Source organism: Trichechus manatus, unplaced genomic scaffold, assembly GCF_000243295.1.
Source record: "Trichechus manatus latirostris isolate Lorelei unplaced genomic scaffold, TriManLat1.0 scaffold00018, whole genome shotgun sequence".
Taxonomy (NCBI): domain Eukaryota; kingdom Metazoa; phylum Chordata; class Mammalia; order Sirenia; family Trichechidae; genus Trichechus; species Trichechus manatus.
In genome coordinates, this window is record NW_004443954.1 from 10,667,622 (window position 1) to 10,686,817 (window position 19,196).

General features: G+C 35.5%; 1 protein-coding gene across 1 annotated transcript in view; it reads right to left on the bottom strand.

Annotated features, from left to right (window-relative positions):
- CSPP1 (centrosome and spindle pole associated protein 1) overlaps positions 1 to 19,196 on the bottom strand; it is a 143,396-nt gene that overhangs the window by 66,185 nt on the left and 58,015 nt on the right. The window contains exons 10-16 of the mRNA XM_023727764.1: positions 18,137 to 18,230; positions 17,141 to 17,198; positions 14,979 to 15,181; positions 12,742 to 12,863; positions 12,308 to 12,386; positions 4,935 to 5,064; positions 2,720 to 2,867 (exon numbers count right to left, since the gene is read on the bottom strand). Coding sequence (XP_023583532.1) covers positions 2,720 to 2,867; positions 4,935 to 5,064; positions 12,308 to 12,386; positions 12,742 to 12,863; positions 14,979 to 15,181; positions 17,141 to 17,198; positions 18,137 to 18,230 — 834 coding nt within the window. The remainder of the gene's footprint in view (positions 1 to 2,719; positions 2,868 to 4,934; positions 5,065 to 12,307; positions 12,387 to 12,741; positions 12,864 to 14,978; positions 15,182 to 17,140; positions 17,199 to 18,136; positions 18,231 to 19,196) is intronic.

Below are 19,196 nucleotides of genomic sequence, written 5' to 3' on the forward strand. Positions count from 1 at the left end.
GCCAATTGACCTAGATGTCCCCTGAAAGCATGGTCCCCAGACCCCTGCCCCTGCTACTCTGTCCCTTGACGTGTTTGGTTGTATTCAGGAAACTTCTCAGCTTTGGTTTAGTCCAGTTGTGCTGACTTCCCCTGTAGTGTGTGCTGTCCTTCCCTTCACCTAAGATAATTCTTATCTACTATCTAGCTAGTGAATACCCCTTCTCCCTCCCTCCTCACCCTCATAACCATCAAAGAATGTTTTCTTCCATGTCTAAACCTTTTCTTGAGTTCTTATAATAGCGGTCTTATACAATATTTATCCTTTTGTGACTAAATTCATTATTTTATTTTATAATCTTTATTTTTTTATAAACTAAAATGAACACTCCAAAATTAACATTGACTTCACTAGTTAGCTGCTCTTTGTACTTAAGTAGAAAATATGACCAAAATATTTTAAAGAAAGTGGCTGAGATAGGTTAAATATTGTTGTTCTTTTTATTGTGGTTGAGTTAGCCTCAACTCATGGCAACCTAATGCACAATGAATGAAATGCCGCCCAGTCCTACAGCATCCCCATAGTCAACTGTGGATCAAATCATCATGATCCATAAGGTTTCCATTGGCTGATGTTCGAGAATAGATTGCAGGGTCTTACTTCTAGTCTGTTCTATTCTGGAAACATCACTGAAACCTGTCCAGCATCACAGCCAACAAGCAAGCAGTTCCAAGGACCATATAGGCCCAGGATTATTCAGCAATCCCTGGTCAACATACAAACTATTTTAATTTTCAACTCTGGCACTACTAGCAACATGTATTTCAAAATTAAGCAAATTTAAAATATATACACTTATAGAAATTACAGTCTCTAGGATGAGTAAAAATCTAATGGGTAGTCCATAAAATAAATCTCACAAACTTAAAAACGGTGAAATCATAAAAATTATTTTTATAAACAAAATGGAATATAAACTAAAACTAATAAAAGAAAGATATTTAGAAAATCCCCAAATATTTGGAAATTTTAAAAACACACTTCTAAATAACCCATGGTTCAAACAAAAATCCTTCTGGGCATAAAGAAACGTAAACTTCCCAGACTCTGTTGCAGAAGGCAAAAGTGATATTCCTCCACTTCTAGGCCAGGCCCCAACAAGATCCACTTGTTCTCCCTGATGCTTGGACCTTGTTTGTGCAGCTAGAAGTGAAAGACTCCAAGATGGAGGAGTGACACAATGGAAGAGGCCTGGCTCCTGAGTCACCACCTCCTGGAGGAGAGCCACCCAGACAGCATCAGAACGTGACGTAAGTGAGAAATAAACTTATACCGCCTTAAGCCTCTAAGAATTTGGAGTTGTTTGTCACAGCACTTTTCATTAATTATCTGGACTAATACTTCTACTTTAAAAGGAAATGTGATCAGCACTACTCATAAATGGAAATAGATGCAGTGTTTTTCTAATACACCTTTAAATAAACATTTAACTATTAAAATAAGAAATGTTCATCTATGTATCACCTAAAATCATCTGCAAAGAAATTAACAAGTTTGTGTCTTCAAGAATGTGAGAAAAGCACTCATGAGGTAAAGACAGGAAAGGAACAAATCCTTTGGGGAAAAAAGAGTGATCGTACTAATACAAGTAGACCTCAAATGTATCTTTTTTTAAAAAGTCATATATAACAAACATTTATAAAAGGCATAACTCATAAGAACTCTAATAACTCAATATCTAATCAATCTTCTGATTCCATCATCCAGCTACCCCTACATTAATGTATAACACCTAAAGATCAACATGAAATTTACAGTTTTACAATTTTAGTATGTACTATTCTATCATCGGAGCCCTGGTGGTGCAGTGGTTAAAGCGCCAGACTGCCAACCAAAAGGTCGGTGGTTCGAACCCACCAGCTGCTCTGCAGGAGAAAGATGTGGCAGTCTGCTTCCGTAAAGATTACAGACTTGGAAACCCTATGGGGTTCTACCCTGTCCTACAGGGCCGCTATGAGTTGGAATTGACTCGAAGGCAGTGAGTTTGTTTTTTTTGGTTTCTATTATCTTTTCATTTCTCATTTGTAATCAAATAATTTTCAAAAACCATTATCTTTGCTCTACTTTTATTCTGCTTAGCTAAAAGCTGACCAGAGACCATCCTAATATATATAACATCGTAAATGGAGCCTGTCTTTCAAAGTATTTGTTGTGTGATAACTAGATCAAAAATTTTTGAGTACATAGTTGAAAGGTAAATCAATATAATCCTGCAACCTGCTGAAAAGGTCTAGAGGTCAGGTCTTTTTGTATTTTGTAAGGAGTCCTTGCACTGGGCAGGTATATCACATATAGGAATTAAGTACAACATCTTAACGACCATTCTAGGTCACGTAATTTTAAGATCTCTTATCAGTTAAAAACAACAACTTATTATACTAAGAAACAAAGGAAATATTCTAGTAAAACTTGCCAATTATCATGAGCTTTTCTCTACAGTTGGGTTATTATCATCAGAGGATGTAAAATTTGGAAGAAAAATACATGAATAGTATTTGAAGAAGAAAAGCTTTCTAACCTCTGTTGTATTATCTAAATACTTCTTTTCCATTAAGCTACATATTAAGAGACTTTGTTTTCCAGGCTATGGTTCCCATTTCTTTCTACTCTTCACTCTTTTTAAAAGTTAAAAATAATAGAGTTTATTTTAAAAATCAATAACTCAATGGAAATAACATACTTATCAGATTTCCTTTTGCATCTCTGAGAGGTGCACCACCTCCGCCCTTCCCCCAGGGGTTATAACTTCTCATTTCAGCTTCCAATTTAGCTTCGTATTCTTCCTTTTCTTCACGTTCTTTCTTCCTTCTTTCTTCTCTTTCCCTAATCTTGGCAACACAAGAAACATTCATTATAAGTGCTGGTAAGTATTCTGATACAGTATTCTGGTATTAATAGTATTAATAATAATGCCAAATTTTATTTTATTTTTGTTAGAAAAAATGGAGATACTTTTTTTTCAGTATACTTAAGAAGAGAGTTTAAAAATCACAAATATATGTAAATACTCAATTTAAAAATACTTTGGCGGCTGGAATATATAGCTGCTACTCCCCTACATCATGCCGCGAGAGACCTTTCCAGTCACTGACACTACTTGGAACTAAACCAACCGCCCCTCCCACGGCTAACTTCTCCCTGAGCCACTATTCAGGGAAACCTGAGGTTAACCGCACCAGTGTCACGAGGACCTTTAGGATCTCCCTACTTTCCTTTTTCACATAACCTGTCATGGGAACTGCCCAGCCAGAAACTCTACTCCCACCTCAGCAGATCTATTTTTAAAAAACAACACACACACGTACAACAGTTGCTAAAGAGTCGATTCCGACTCATGGTGACCCCATGGGTGTCAACGTAGAACTGTGCTCCACAGGGTTTTTAATGGCTGATTTTTCAGAAGTAGATCATGACACCTTTCTTCCAAGGCACCTCTGGATGAACCCGAACCTTCAGACTTCAGGTTAGCAGCCAAGTATGTTAGCTACGTGCACCACTCAGGGACTCCAGACCTACTCTACCCTGGGCAAACTCCATTCCCAGAATTCAGAGACACTGAAGGTTCAAAGCTTTTGGGGGAATGCTCAACTACTTTAGATATACCTTTATGAAAGCATACAAAATAAATGCATTCCTATCATCACCAAGTGTAAGCACAGGGTTATTCTCTAGAAACATGTGGACAGGTAACAAACAAGTATCTACATTTTTGAAAGTCAGTTTAAAAAATATAATCACATGCACAGAAAATTTAAGTGACCTTCCACTCCAGCAAGGCCAAAGAAGTCATCACATACATAAAATAGACTTCTAGATTTGGAAAATCTAGTTTTGTCAGTGGCGTTTTTAATACACTCATTTAAAAATTGACAGATGAAGTCGACTTTTATTTGTAGAATCTTAAACACGCAAAATAATGTTGGTAATTCTATAATAAAAAAAATTCATCTTTCAGATGGTTGGCCACATAAATGTTGAATAAAAAGACTTTCATAAGAAATTCAAATGGAACTTTAAAAAAAAGTATCTCAGTTGAACAACGTATCTACCAAGAGTTGTAGGGTCTCCTCAGAGATAAGAGTATCCCCCGCAAAACTCCATACATTTCACAATTACTCTAAATCAAACTCTCTTCAAACATTACAAACTGTAACAGAGCCCACTATCATGTTCTGTATCCTGTATTCCTATTTTAGTTCACATCCTCATTATTCTCCTAGATTAGAACACTGGGAATCATCTACAAGCCCTCTGTTCTTTCTCATTCCCTATATTCGAGTCCTGTCAATGAAACTTCAGAACTGTCTCTTGGATGTCCTCCCCATCTTCCCTGTCTGACTCAGGGCCTCCTCTCCTCCTGCCTAGGCTACCTCGATAGTTTACTAAAAGCCACATCTCTTTCCCAACTGTCTACACCTCAACCAGATACCTTCCTAAAAGGCAAATCTGCTCACATCAACTAATCCTTTCACTTTTGGATTTAAAATATCATTCTTTTGGCTGTCTTCTACCTACAGGATAAAATTGAAAACCTCTTAATAGTACTTCACAATACGGCACAATCTAACTCTCCAGTCCCAGTCCCATCTCCCATCATTCCTTTATATGCATACCAATTACATTCCCTGAAAATACCAGGAATTTCAAACCTATTCATTGAGCAACACCCAGCTCAAATATCGATGACTATGTGAAGCCCTCTCCAACTGCCCCAAGCAACTGTTCTCCCTTTCCTATGTTTCCAACATCATTCCAGTCCATCCATTTCAAAACTTATCATATTGAATTATAATTAACTGTTTTCTTTCTCCCCTACCATATTCTGAGTTCTAAGGGACCACTGTGCTAACACATAAGGTACTCAAAATTAAGTGAATGAATGAATAAAGGGATACCTGTTGCTGCAAAGCTTCTTGGTAAGACTGAAGTGACTGTTTTGAAGGCTTTGGTTTATCTTCAAAAAACAATCCTGAGTTTACTGCTCTATCGCCTGTAGTTTTCATTTCGTTCTGCCCAACCATATTCCTACAAGAAACACACAATTAATCATTTGAATTCATCTATGACCATGGCCAAAGAAGAACACACAATACTCCACTGAAATAGGATGGCATACAAATAAATAACAAGGACATTTCTCCATGGGTTAAAGAGGAAAAGAGGGATCCTTAAGTGGACCCTTCCTAAAATGTCCCTCCTGCCTCTGCTCTCATCATCCACAGAACTTTCAAAGTTTACTGGATCTGTTTTTTCACCTAGATGGCAGTTACATGGAGTGAATATTTTGTGATAAATCATCAAGCAGTACACACATGACTTATGCAGTCTTCTGAATGTACAGAAATCATAAAACACTAGAAGTCCCTCAAGTAATACCATAATAACGAATGATTTAGTTAATACATGCGCTACTATATAATTACTTCCTACCCACTTCAAAACTGTTGCTCTTAAAAAGTAAGAAGAAAGGAAATAAAAGAGATTAGAGAAGAAATAAATGAAATGGAGACTAGAAAAACAACAAAGAAGATCAATGAATCCAGTAGTTGTTTCTCTGAAAACATCTACAAGATTTACAAGCACTTCATTAGACTGACCAAGGAAAAGAAAAGGCTCAAACTATTAAAATTAGGAATAAAAGAGGGAGCATCACTATGGACCTTACAAAAATTTTAAAAAGATTGTAACGAAATACTATGAACAACTGTATGCCAAAAAATTAAGCTAATCTGAAGGAAATGGACAAATTTCTAGAAAGACACAACCAACCAAAACTGACTGAAGAAAAAATTAGAAAATATAAAGAGATTGAATTAGTAGTCAAAAAACTTCCTACAAAGAAAAGACCAAGGCAGTTGGCTCCACTGATGAATTCTACCCAACAGTTAAAGAATTAACAACAATCATTTACAAACTCTTCCAAAAAATGAAAAATGAAGAAATACTTCCAACTCATTCTATTAGGCTAGTATTATACCAAAATCAGAAAAAGACATCAAAAGAAAGAAAGAAGAAAAAGAAAACTACAAACCAGTATCACTTAATGAATATAGATATGAAAATCCTCAACAAAAAAATTAACAGAACCCAACAAAATATAAAAAGAATTCTATTTCCTGACAAAGTGGGATTTATCCCAAGTATCCAAGGTTGATTTAATATCTGAAATCAATCAAGGTAGTATGTCATATTAATAGAATAAAGGACAAAAAACACACAATCATCACAATAGACACAGAAATAAACATCTGACAAAATTCAACAGCCCTCCCAATATGGAAAGGAAAGAGACCTTGCAGAGCTAAAGCAAATACTGAAGAAGAAGAAAGTAGGAAGCCTCACACTTCCCAAACTCTGAACTTACTATACAGCCACAGTAATCAAAACAGCCTGGTACTTGCACAATGACAGACACATAAACCAATGGAACAGAACTGAGAACCCAGAAGTAAATCATTCATGGACAGCTGATCTTCAACAAAGGGTCAAAGTTCATTCAATGGAAAAGAGACAGCTCTTTAACAAATGATGCTGGCAAAACTGGATATCCATTTGCAGAAAAATAAAACAGGATGAATACTTCACACTGTACACAAAAATTAACTCAAAATGGATTAAAGACCTAAATGTTAAAGCTAAAATTATAAAGTTCCTGGAAGATAACATAGGGACAAAGTTAAGGGTTCTAACTTTTGGCACAAATACACTATCAAACACAAGTAAAAATGCATGAACAACAGAAGATAAACCAGATAACTGGGAACTGCTAAAAATTAAATACTTATGCCCATCGAAAGATTTTACCAAAAGAGTAAAAAGAGAACCTACAGACTGGGAAAAAAAATTTGGTAATGACATATCTGACAAGGGTCTAAAATCTAAAATATATAAAAAACTTCAAGTCAATAACAAAAAGACAAACAATCCAATCAAAAAATGGACAAAGGATATGAACAGACACTTCACCAAAGAGGACATTCAGGTGGCTAACAAACACATGAAGACATGCTCACGATCATTAGCCATTCCTGTGTTTTTGTTGTTAGGTGCCATCAAGTCGATTCCGACTCATAGCCACCCCATGTACCACAGAATGAAACACTGCCTGGTCCTGCACCATTCTCACAATCATTGTTATGCTTGAGCCTATTGTTGCAGCCACTGTGTCAATCCATCTCGTTGAGGGTCTTCCTCTTTTTCACTGACCCTCTACTTTACCGAGCATGATGTCCTTCTCCAGGAACTGGCCCCTCCTGAAAACATGTCTTAAGTATGTGAGACAAACTTGCCATCCTTGCTTCTAAGGAACATTCTGGCTGTACTTCTTCCAAGACAGATTTGTTCATTCTTTTGGCTAGTCCATGGTATATTCAATATACTTCACCAACACCAAAATTCAAAGGCACCAATTCTTCTTCAGTCTCTTTGTTCTTTGTCCAGCTTTCGCATGCATGTGAGGCAATTTAAAACACCATGGCTTGGGTCAGCGCACCTTAGCCCTTAAAGTGACATCTTTGCTTCTTAACACTTTAAAGAGATCTTTTACAGCAGATTTACCCAATACAATGCATCATTTGATTTCTTGACTGCTGCTTCCATGGGCATTGACTGTAGATCCAAGTAAAATGAAATTCTTGACAACTTCTCAGACAGTGTTGTTCTAATGCTATTCATAAGGTTTTCACTGGCTAATTCTTTCAGAAGTAGACTGCCAGGTCCTTCTTCCTAGTCTGTCTTAGCCTAGAAGCTCAGCTGAAACCTGTCCACCATGGATGATCCTGCTGGTATTTGAAATACCAGTGGCATAGCCTCCAGCATCACAGCAACACACAAGCCACCACAGTACAACAAACTGACAGACATGTGGGGACATTAGCCATTTAAAAAAAAAACCCATTGCCATTGAGTCAATTCCGACTCATTACTGCTTGGTAGCTACATTTTCTATGTGTAATATGCCCTGCCTTGCCTTGCCCGTTGCTGTCAAGTCAATCCCCACTCATAGCAACCCTATAGGACGGAGGAGAACTGCCCCATAGGGTTTCCAAGGAGTGGCTGGTGGATTCGAACTGCTGACCTTTTGGTTAGCAGCCAAGTTCTTAACCATTATGCCACCAGGGCTCATTAGCCATTAGAGAGATGCACATCAAAACTACAATGAGATACCATATCACCCTTGCAAAAATGGCACTGGTCAAAAAAAAAAAAACACACAAAAAACAGAAAACAACAAATGCTGGCCAGGTTGTGGGGAGACTGGAACTTTTATACACTGCTGGTGGGACTGTAAAATGGTACAACCACTATGGAAAATGGTATGGTGCTTCCTCAAAAAGCTAGAAAGAGAAATACCTTATGATTCAGCAATCCCACTCCTAGGTATATATCCTAGACATATAAGAGCAGTGACACAAACAGACATACGCAAACCTATGTTCACTGCAGCATTATTCACAATGGCAAAAAGAAAGAAACAACCTAAGCTGATGAATGGATAAACAAATTGTGGTACGTACATGCAACAGAATACTACACAATGATAAAGAATAATGATGAGTCCTCAAAACATAATGTGGATGAATCTAGAAGACATTATGCTGAGTGAAATAAGTCAAACACAAAAGGACAAATACTGCATTACACCACTTTTATAAAAAGTCAAGAATAGGTATACACACAGAAAGCAATGTTCTTTGGTGGTTACCAAGGGTAGGAGAGGGTAAGAGGGGGAATCACTTATTAGACAGTAGACACAAGATAATTCTGGTGATGGGAAAAACAATATACACTATGGAGGAAGTCAGCACAACTTGACCAAGGTAAATGGAGACACTGCAACGTGCACAAGACAACTACAGTAAATGCTATAATATATATACAATCTTGCAAAAACAGTGATAACAAGCAAAAAATATGTGAGTGGTTACACAGGTGGAATGTATAATATACGGGTGTGAGAAGGCGTATGGGAGTACATCCATGTGTACATATCTAAAGACAAATGTTCTACACTCTAGTTTGGTGAGGAGCATCTGGGCTCTTAAAAGCTTGCAAGTGGCCATCTGGAGCAAAGGAGAGTGAAGGAAACCAAAGACTCAAGGAAGAAATTAGTCCACAGGACTTATGGCCCATGTGAACCATAGCCTCTTGAAGTCTGCAACCAGAAGAACTAGATCGTGCCCTGCTACCGCCACCAACTGTTCTGACCAGGGACACAAAAGAAGGTCCCATATGACTGGGAGAAAATTGTAGAACAAAACTTAATTCATAAAAAATATCAACCTTACTGGACTGATAGAGACTAGAGGAACCCCTGAGACTATCATCCTAAAATACCCTTTACACCTGGAACTGAAGCCACTCCTGGAGGTCATTTTTCAGCCAAATAATAGATTGGCCTATAAGATAAACAATAACACCTGTGATTAATATGTTCCTTTAAACAATCAGCTATACAAGACCAAACAGTAAATATTTACCCAAAAACAAAGATGAGAAAGACAGAGGGGCAGGGAAACTAGAAGGATAGAAAGGGGGCAGATGGGGTAAAAATGGTGAGAGTGTCAACACATTGCGGGGATTGTAACCAATGTCACGGAATAATTCGTGTATGAATTGTTAAATGGGAATCTAATTTACTGGGTAAACTTTCCTCTGAAACACAATCAAACAGTCCAAAAAAAAACAACACCCCCTCATGATCAGGAGACCTACCCTAATAAAATGGCTAAAGGAAATTCTCAAAGGAAAGGAAATGATAAAAGAACGAACCTTGGAGCATCAAGAAGGGAGAAAAGACCTGTTAAGCAATAATATGAGTAAATAAAACAGACTTTCCTTCTCAAATTTTCAAAATTATGTTTGACAGTTGAAGCAAAAGCTATAACACTGTCTTATGTGGTTCATATTTAAGACAATTATATAATAAATGGGGGAGAGTAAAGGGACAAAAAAGGTTTCTATATTCACTCAAATTGATAAAATGACAAGAGTGATAAGTTATATATAATGTAATACCTTGAACAACAACTAAAAAAGCTATAAAAAGAGATACACTCAAAAAACACTGTAAAAACCAGTTACCATCAAGTAAGTCGATTCCAACTCATGGCGACCCCATGTGTGTCAGGGTAGAATTGTGTGTCACACAGTTTTCAATGACTGATTTTTCAGAAGTAGATCACCAGGACTTTCTTCCCAGGCACCTCTAGGTGGACTCGAATCTCTAACCTTTTAGTCAGCAGCCAAGCATGTCAAGGATTTATACCACCCTGGGGCTCGCAAAAACAATAAATCAAATTGGAATCACAGAAAATGTTCAAGTCACCCACCAGAAGGCAGAAAAAAGAAAACAAACAGATGAAAAACTAAAAACAAAAACAAAACGGCAGATCTAAGTCCTGACATATCAATAACGGCATTAAATATAAATGGTCTAAATACAGCAATTAAAAGACAGCAACTGGCAGATTGGATTTAAAAATATGATCTCATTATATGCTGTTTACAGAAACTCACTTCAAATATAATGATATGGGCTGACTGAAAGCAAAAACATTAATTAAAGAAAGCAGAATGGCTATATTAATATCAGATAAAGTAAACTACAGAACAAAGAAAATTATCAGCGAGAGAGAAGGACATGATACAATGACAAACGGGTCAATCCACCAAGAAGACAGAAATTCTAAATGTGTATGAATCAAACAACAGAGCTGCAAAATATGTGAAGCAAAAACTGACAGAACTTATGGAGAAACGGACAAAAAAAGGAGAAATGGACAAATCCACAAACACAGTTAGAGACTTCAACACCCCTCTCTCAACAACTGATAGAACAACTAGACAGAAAATCAGCAAAGATACAGAAGAACTCAACACCACCATCAACCAACAAGATTCTACTCAACACTTATAGAGCATTACACCCAACAACAGAAAGCACATTATTTTCAAGTGTCCAATGAACACATACCAAGACAGACCATATCCTCAGATATAAAACACACCTGAAAAAAAACAGGAACAACTCCAACTATTTGGAAACTAAACACACTTCATTTGGTGACAACATCAAATGCTGGCAAGGATGTGAAGATACTGAAGTTTCCATAATTGGCAGTTTCTAAAAAATACTAAACATGCAACTACCGTACAACCCAAGAATTACACTCCCAGGCATTTCTCCTGAAGAAACAAAGATTTACATTCACACACAAAAAAACTGTACTCGAATGTTCAAAACAGCCCCAAACTGGGAACAGCCCAAATACCCTGCAACAGGTAAATGGTTAAACAAACTGTGGTACATGGATACTGTGAATATCACTCAGCAGGAAGAAGGAACAAGCTATTAATACGTGCAACAACCTGATCAATCTCCAGAGAATTATGCTGAGTAAAAAAAAGCCAATCTCAAAAGGCTGTACACTGCACGATGCCATTTACATAACATTCTTAAAACGACAGCATTATAGGAATGGAGAGCAGATTAGTGGTTGTCAGCAGTTAAGAAGGGAACTGGGGCAGAAGAGAACTAAGTGTGGCTATAAAAGCGCACCATGAGGAATCCTTGTGGAGATGTAAATGTTCTGTATCTTGAATATATCAATGTCAATATCCTGGTTGTGATACTGCACTTTAGCTATTATGCAAGATGTTACCTTTGGGGAAAACTGGCTAAAGGGTACACAGGATCTCTTTTGTATTATTTCTTACAGCTGCATGTGGATCACAATTATCTCAAAACAAAAAGTTTAACTTAAAACAACTGACGCTACGTAAGTATATTTATTGAAGTGAAGAAGTGTTTACAATATGTTGTTAATTCTTAGGCAGGTTATAAATTTACATATATACAATATAATACTAATTTGGTGTGTGTTGGGTATATATTTTTGTTGAGTGTGTGCACATGTTTATGTACACACAAAAACTTCTTGAATACATATATAAATATGGCTACCTTGGGGTTAATGAGATTTTAGGTGATTTTTCTTTTGTTTTTGCTTGTTTGTATTCTGAATTGTTAACAATTGCATGTATGATTTTTATAATGAGAAAAAATAAGATTATTCTTAATTTATAAAATGCAGTTTCTATAAAATATTGACTTAAAAGCAATGCTTTGAACATACTGGCTGTGTAATCATTAGAAGTTAAAATAAGTTACTCTGTTCTGAAGAAAATAAGAATGAGTTGAATAATACAGGTTCTATGAAAGACAAAAGATTCTTTAAGTAAATGATTATTTTAACTAACGACTCACACAACAGATTGTGCTGGCTGGTGGGTGACAGGAGCATTGACATAAGCTGCAGGCTGCATTCCCATCATTCCTGAACCATCTTAAAAGAAAAAAAATTTATTTCAGGGTACCCATTTAATAACTATTTATGCCTACAGTAAAAGGCATATAATGAAAATGTTACCGAAGGAAAAGCATCAATATTTCCTTCTGAGTTAGGAATTAACAAAGAACAATACAAGAACAAAAAAATAGTTATTTTTAAAATCTAGATGAACAAGAACTGACTATGAAATACAACTAGGTTTTAAAACAGGGCATTTACTAAGTCGGTAAATACATAATATTTGAAATAAGAAAAGCTGTGTTTTTCTCATTTATATATTTTTGCTTGCACAAAAACTAATTTTCCAGATTGAACTAGTGGAAAAAATATTATTCTTTAGATAACTTACAATAAGCAAGACTGGGATCCAAAGGATTCCTGGCCCCATAAAAATAGTATGCATCATCATAAGGAGTTCGATAGCTAGTAGCCAAAGGTGGCAGTAGGGGAGGTGGAGGCAGAGGTGCAATCCTATATCAAAAGAAAATTGGAAAATTCTTTTCATATTTCATTGCAAATCTTTTTAAAAATCAAGTTATTATTATTCTGCAAAAAATGTTACTGAAAATCTAATAGCCGCTTTAGAAAAAGCCACCTTTTTGCTACAATCTTCATCAAAAATTATGGCTCCAAATGCAAATAGCATAGTATGAAATTTCAGAACTACAGATACAACATTTATGTAAGACAAAACCTTAAATTAATATCCAGTAGTCACTATGTGCCAGTATCAAATAAAGACAGACATAGTCCCTTGTCCCTCAGCAATAATACAGAAATAAACAACAATTATAGCAAAGGATAGTAAATGAAATAATAGAATTTGATGCAGGATACTACAGGAACATGGAGCAGGGACATTTAAATCATAGGGAGGGGAAGGGAGGAAAATACAAGAAAGGCTTTCTGGAAAAAAACACTGCTCAAGCCAAGTTACTAGAATAAGCTAGTCACAGCTAGAAGGGAATGATGGTCCATGAAGAGAATGCAAAGAGTTACAACACAGCATGATTACAAATGGTTTAGTTTGAGTGGGAAAAGGAAATATCTTAAAGTATAAAATGTATTATTCTTTCAAAGGAAGAAATGTCTCAACATAAACTTTATTATTCATAAATCCAAAACTTCTGAAAACCACTACTTTAGCATTTTATTACTGAATAGGAAAATATATCTGTATTTCCACTAATGCAGTATTTTCCAATAGTAAAAATGGCAAAAGACGAACTCCTTTAGCTGAGCAGAAAGAGAAAGGGGGCATTCTAGAATATTTTCACTTTTAAGGCATCTTAACAGATTCTTCCTTGGCGTATACTTCAAAATAATTCTGAAGGACTACAAAGACATTAAAGTTCTCTTCAGTAGCGAATATTTTTCACAGTAAGTAGTTACTCAACGCTTCTAACCTTACCCTATCCTCATCCCAAAGGCACATCAGCAAAGCAGTCGAATAACTGCTATGAAAGTGAACAGTCATCATCATTAAACCTTAACTTTTTATATAGAGTTTATATATATGTAAGATTTAATCCCCACAAAAATCCTATAATTGTAGTCAAAGAAAAAGTATTACTATTCCATTTTTACAAATGAGAGACTTAAAGTTCCACAAAGATGTGACTTGTCCAAAATTAAGACAGTGAAGCCAAGCATTTCAATCCCTAATCCGATGCTAAAATCGCTATGCCATGCTCTGTAATTCCGGTCCCTCTCAGTATTTTCATTTCGGAAGCCATTAGACAAAACAAACAAAAGATCTGGTAAATACAGTAAATACAGACCAACAACTTGTTAGTAGTAAATAAAAGATAAGAACAAGTCCTACACAAAGAAGAAAGTATAGCCCAGAAAATATAAGGTTCGAAATTTTTAGGGAAAAAAACCCAAAAAATTTAAATGCATTCCTATAATTAATACATGAATATTAAGCAGAGAATAAGTTCAAGTACAACAACAACAACAAGAGTACTAAGAGAAGAAAGTTAACAACAGGATTTTCTGTATGTATAATCCAGGGATAGCACAGATGGTACCATTAACATTATGCCTTTCACTTATAGAATTTAATCTTTTCCATAATACCTAAATTACAGGTGTATCACCTCAACACTTTTTTATTTTAGGCATTTAAGCTGTATAGCCCTTAAGTAATCACAGAGAAAGAATCAAAGGAAACAAGCTAAAATAAAATCATGTATATATAAGAGCCACATTAGAGACTTTTCTGTACAAAGTGAACAAAGAATTCAATGTTTGCCAAGTGGAAATTACAAAATTGAAAATGTATAGCTTTTATATGTTAAAAGATATTAAAAACAGATATTCCAAAATATAACCTAAAACTAAAACGTAGTTATTCATTCCAAAAGTACTAAAGCATCGTTAAACAATAAAAGAATCTCATAAGAATTTGCATTGGTTTTATATTAGTAAAGAAAAGACCAACAACGAAAATAAGATAATTATTTGGCAAAAGCTGTTGATTGTACAAAATCTCTGAAGGATGATGTTACCTGCTTCAGCACATTCTTCAAAACACATAATACCTTACCTAGATCCCAAACACAGAACATTATAAACAAGCACCTGGGAGGCACCATTTCACCAAGGGTGCTGTTGAGTCCATTACACAAATCTTCGTTTTGAGATGAGATGGAGTGAACTGATGGAATGGGTGGGACAGATGGGGCAGGAGGGAGAGGTGTCTGGAAAGCTACTCTGGGTCTTTCAGGTGGTATCGTCTCTTCAAAGTGTCTTGGTGTCACACTAAGCTGCTTTAGTCTATCAGGCTAAAATAAAAAAAAACAAAAAAATCTGTTCGTTACATAAAATCAGAAATTTAAAGGTAAAAGGGACCTCAAAGGACCCTCTATCCCAGACTGCCAGGAGGCACTTAAGTTGGTTACAGAATAACAGAATTTTACAGCTAGAAAAGATTTTGAAGATCTAATCCTTACTTTATAAATGAGGTAATGGAAGCTCCCCCAGAAGTACATAAATCATCTAAGGTCACCTAAATAATCAAGCAAGGACTAGAGCCAAAATATTAATTCTAAATATAGTACTGTTTCTCTTATAGCTATAATGTTAGGCTACTTCTCTATTCAATGGCCATTTCTGGTATCAAAGTAGTCTCTAGAACAGATCTCAGTAAACTTTGTCTGTAAAGAGCCAGACAGTAAACATATTGGGCTTTGCAGGCCAGAAGGTCTCTTCACAACTACTCACCAATTCTGCAGCTGGAAAGCAGCCACAGACAACATGTAACTGAATGAGCAAGGCTGTGCTGAAACAAAACTTTATTTAGGAAAACAGGCGGCAACCAGATCTGGCCGCAGGTCATGGTTTGCTGACTCCTGCTTCAGAACATTACTTACGTGTCCTTTTCTAGGATTTGCAAATCAAAATAAACCCAAAAGTAATGACCTAACTATTAAGTCTCAAATGTTCATTTATTTATTCTCATAAAGCAACTTGAAACTCAGACAGGCTGCATTCAAAGACAAATAAGAAGGTCTGTCAAACACTAAAGTATCTATGACTCTAAAATTTAACATGCCACACCATATTACATTAAAAAGTTCAAGATTTCAAAAGGAAGTTTCTGATTGTCAAATCTATTTCAGAAGTGTTTACTGATAGAAGAAAACATATTTAGCTTTGAAATTTATCATTTTTTCCTACCATTCCCAGGAATAATTTCTCAGGTTCATCTAAAAGTTTTATTTTATGAGTAGTCAAAAGCTCCTTGGGAGTGATGCTGGTGCAGTAGGAAACTTTTCTAAACAGAGAACCCACAGGATATATACACAGTACATGTAAAAGAAAATCAAGAGTTGCCTGGAGTTGGATAATTTTAAGTTGCTATATTCTTTTTTAAATGAACTCTTTAATGAAATTAAAGATTCTCAATCATCATTCAAACATCAAGCAAAAACTTGACTTAGTAAATGAATCTACATATCACACTACAGAAAAAACTACATTTTTATAAAAGCAATAAATTATTACCTCCTCCTCACTTAATTGCAATGCTGTGAGTAATTCATTCCACTTAATGATGAGAATTGCAAAATTAAAATAAAAATAAGGTTATTATCTTTCTAGTTTTACGTTAAATGAAAATTAGTAAAATGCTTAAACACTAGAATTAAAGCTTTCAGTTTCCTTGGAAATCACTCTAAGAAAAATGGTAAAGATAACTTAACCAAACCTACTACCATCGAAGTCAACTCTGACTCAGAGTGACCCTATAGGACAGAGTAGAACTGCCCCATTGGGTTTCCAAGGCTGTAATCTTTATGGGAGCAGACTGTCACATCTTTCTCCCATGGAACAGCTGGTGGGTTTGAACCACTGATCTTTTGGTTAGCAGCCAAGCGCTTTAACCACCACACCACCAGGCTCCAGATATACTCCAGAAAAACGTTAACTTCTACTCAAGAAAAACATTAGCTTCTGTTGTAGATTAAACTGAGATAACTTTCCCATGGAATAGTACATTTGAAACAAAGTATAAAGGACTAATTTAAAACAAACTAAAAAATAATGCACAAATAAATAATCTTAGAGAAACAAAGAACAGATAAGAGTTAGCATTTACCTTTTATGAGAACTGAATTTCATTTTATTACTGTTCAAACCAGCCTACTCTTAACAATTCCTCCAAAATCGTCTATCTCCACTTCGCCACTATATTTGAGAGTTACGTCAAGGAAAGACGAAACATTAAAAGACGCCACACTCACCGATTTCTCAGGATCTTGTGCACCAGAAGCGGCAACGCTGAGTTCCAAATCTTTTTCTCTAAACAAAATTAAAATTTTACATGTTAACAACGGTAAACACTACCAAAATAAGAATTATTGAAATAAAGTATAATAGAACCTCTTCAACTACAAATAATTCCTTCATTCAACAATAAAGTCTTAAATAATTCTTAAATAATTTTTCTGACTTAGTGCAGAGTAAACTAGAATTCACATGTGACTGACCTAGAATACGTATCTCTAAACCAGTGTCTGGGATACTTCAGAGACTAAGGAATTCACCCAGAACAAAGTACAGAAATAAAACAAAATCTTTACTTTGTGAAACAAACCAAAAAAACCTTCTTTTAGGGTACGTGTATATTTTCAGTTGACAAAAAGTTAAATATCAGTACCATACTTTCTAATAAGAGTTTTTAAGAAAATGATGTTAAAGATGGTTACTATCCAACAGCAGATATTGTCTTGCTCTAAGATAAAGGAAAAACTAAAAGATAGGTTCTAATTCTCTAGAACCAAGATTTCTATTCCTAATTTTAAACTAAAATTACTATTTAATAAATATTTCTATAAGAAAGATTACACTGAAATAAAGAAAAGAAAAATTACACTGTAACTTGTATACAATATAAATACCTGTAAACTTACCATGATTATTTTTATATTGGAATATATGTGTGCTTGCCATTTCAAAATGTAAAAAAGATAAAATACTTTTATATTTGTTATTATATATGAGATAATGCACTGGGTATGTAGGTAACATTAAATTCCATCCTCAATAAAAAACTGAGGAAGTTAATGAAACAATGTAAAAGGCCTGTTACCAAATATATACCAATCCAAAATCATATTAGGAAAAACAGCCCTTATTTTACTACATAATAGTTACCACCACGTCATTTTACACAAATGCATTTTATAAGAGGTTATTTAAATTCATAACATTCTTTTGAAATGCAAACCTTTCATTACCGTCTCTTGTTCCTCTGTTGCTCAGCCATTTGTTCCAATAGTTCTAGTCGATATTTCTCTTTCCTTCTTTGAACAAGTTCTCTATCTTCACCTCCTAGGGAGTAAGAAAAAATGCAGTCTTAACTCTGGAGCAGCCTATGCAACTGAAAAATAAAAAAAAACAGTAAAAAAATCTTCCATTTTTAAGTATATAAAATGGTAATTGCTGAATATGCAGGAAATATAGATGAAAGAAAAATCATATGTATGGGCACTTCTTCAATTAATTTCAAAATTTATGAGTACCCACTATGAGTCAGGCACAAGATAACATTAATCATTTTCCTCTACCTTTAGGCAAAAACCTTCCTAAATATCATAATATTATAACCCCCATTTCCATTTTTCCAATAATCTGATAATATCTCTATTAATAGATCCCACAAGCCCTCAAATTTAAAAGACTGTCCAAAACTACATCTCAAAACCAACTGCCCCTCTCCCTTTTCTGTTAGTGGCCCAAGAATCGAGCCCCAAAGCTTCACTATCACTTGATTTCTCATCCTCTCTTATCAATTCACATGAAGTCCTTCCTTTCTAGTCTCATGGCCATTAACCTTGGACAGGTCCTCTCTACGTTTTACCGGGGCTGCAAAAATCACCACCTAACTAGTCTCCTTAACGCCTCCCTCTCCCTGCTCCAATGCATCCAACACACTTACGTAAGATAAATTCTTAAAATATAGCACTAATCACACTGGCATACTGCTCAAAAAACCTCAATGGCTAGCTCAACTCTACAGAAAAAAAATACAAATCCCTCACGCCAGTATCGCTTTCATGAATATCCAGCTGAGCAAAAATTTTGGATCCACGGAAGATTACTATTATTACTTACATTAATACCACAAAATAGCCTCGTAATCTTGATATGCATGATGTGGAACACTACACAAATCACAGCATATCAAGAATGCAACCAAGACAGCACACACTACAGGGGAAGTCAGCACAACTGGACTAAACCAAAGCTAAGAAGTTTCCTGAATACAATCAAACACTTTGAGGGACAGAGTAGCAG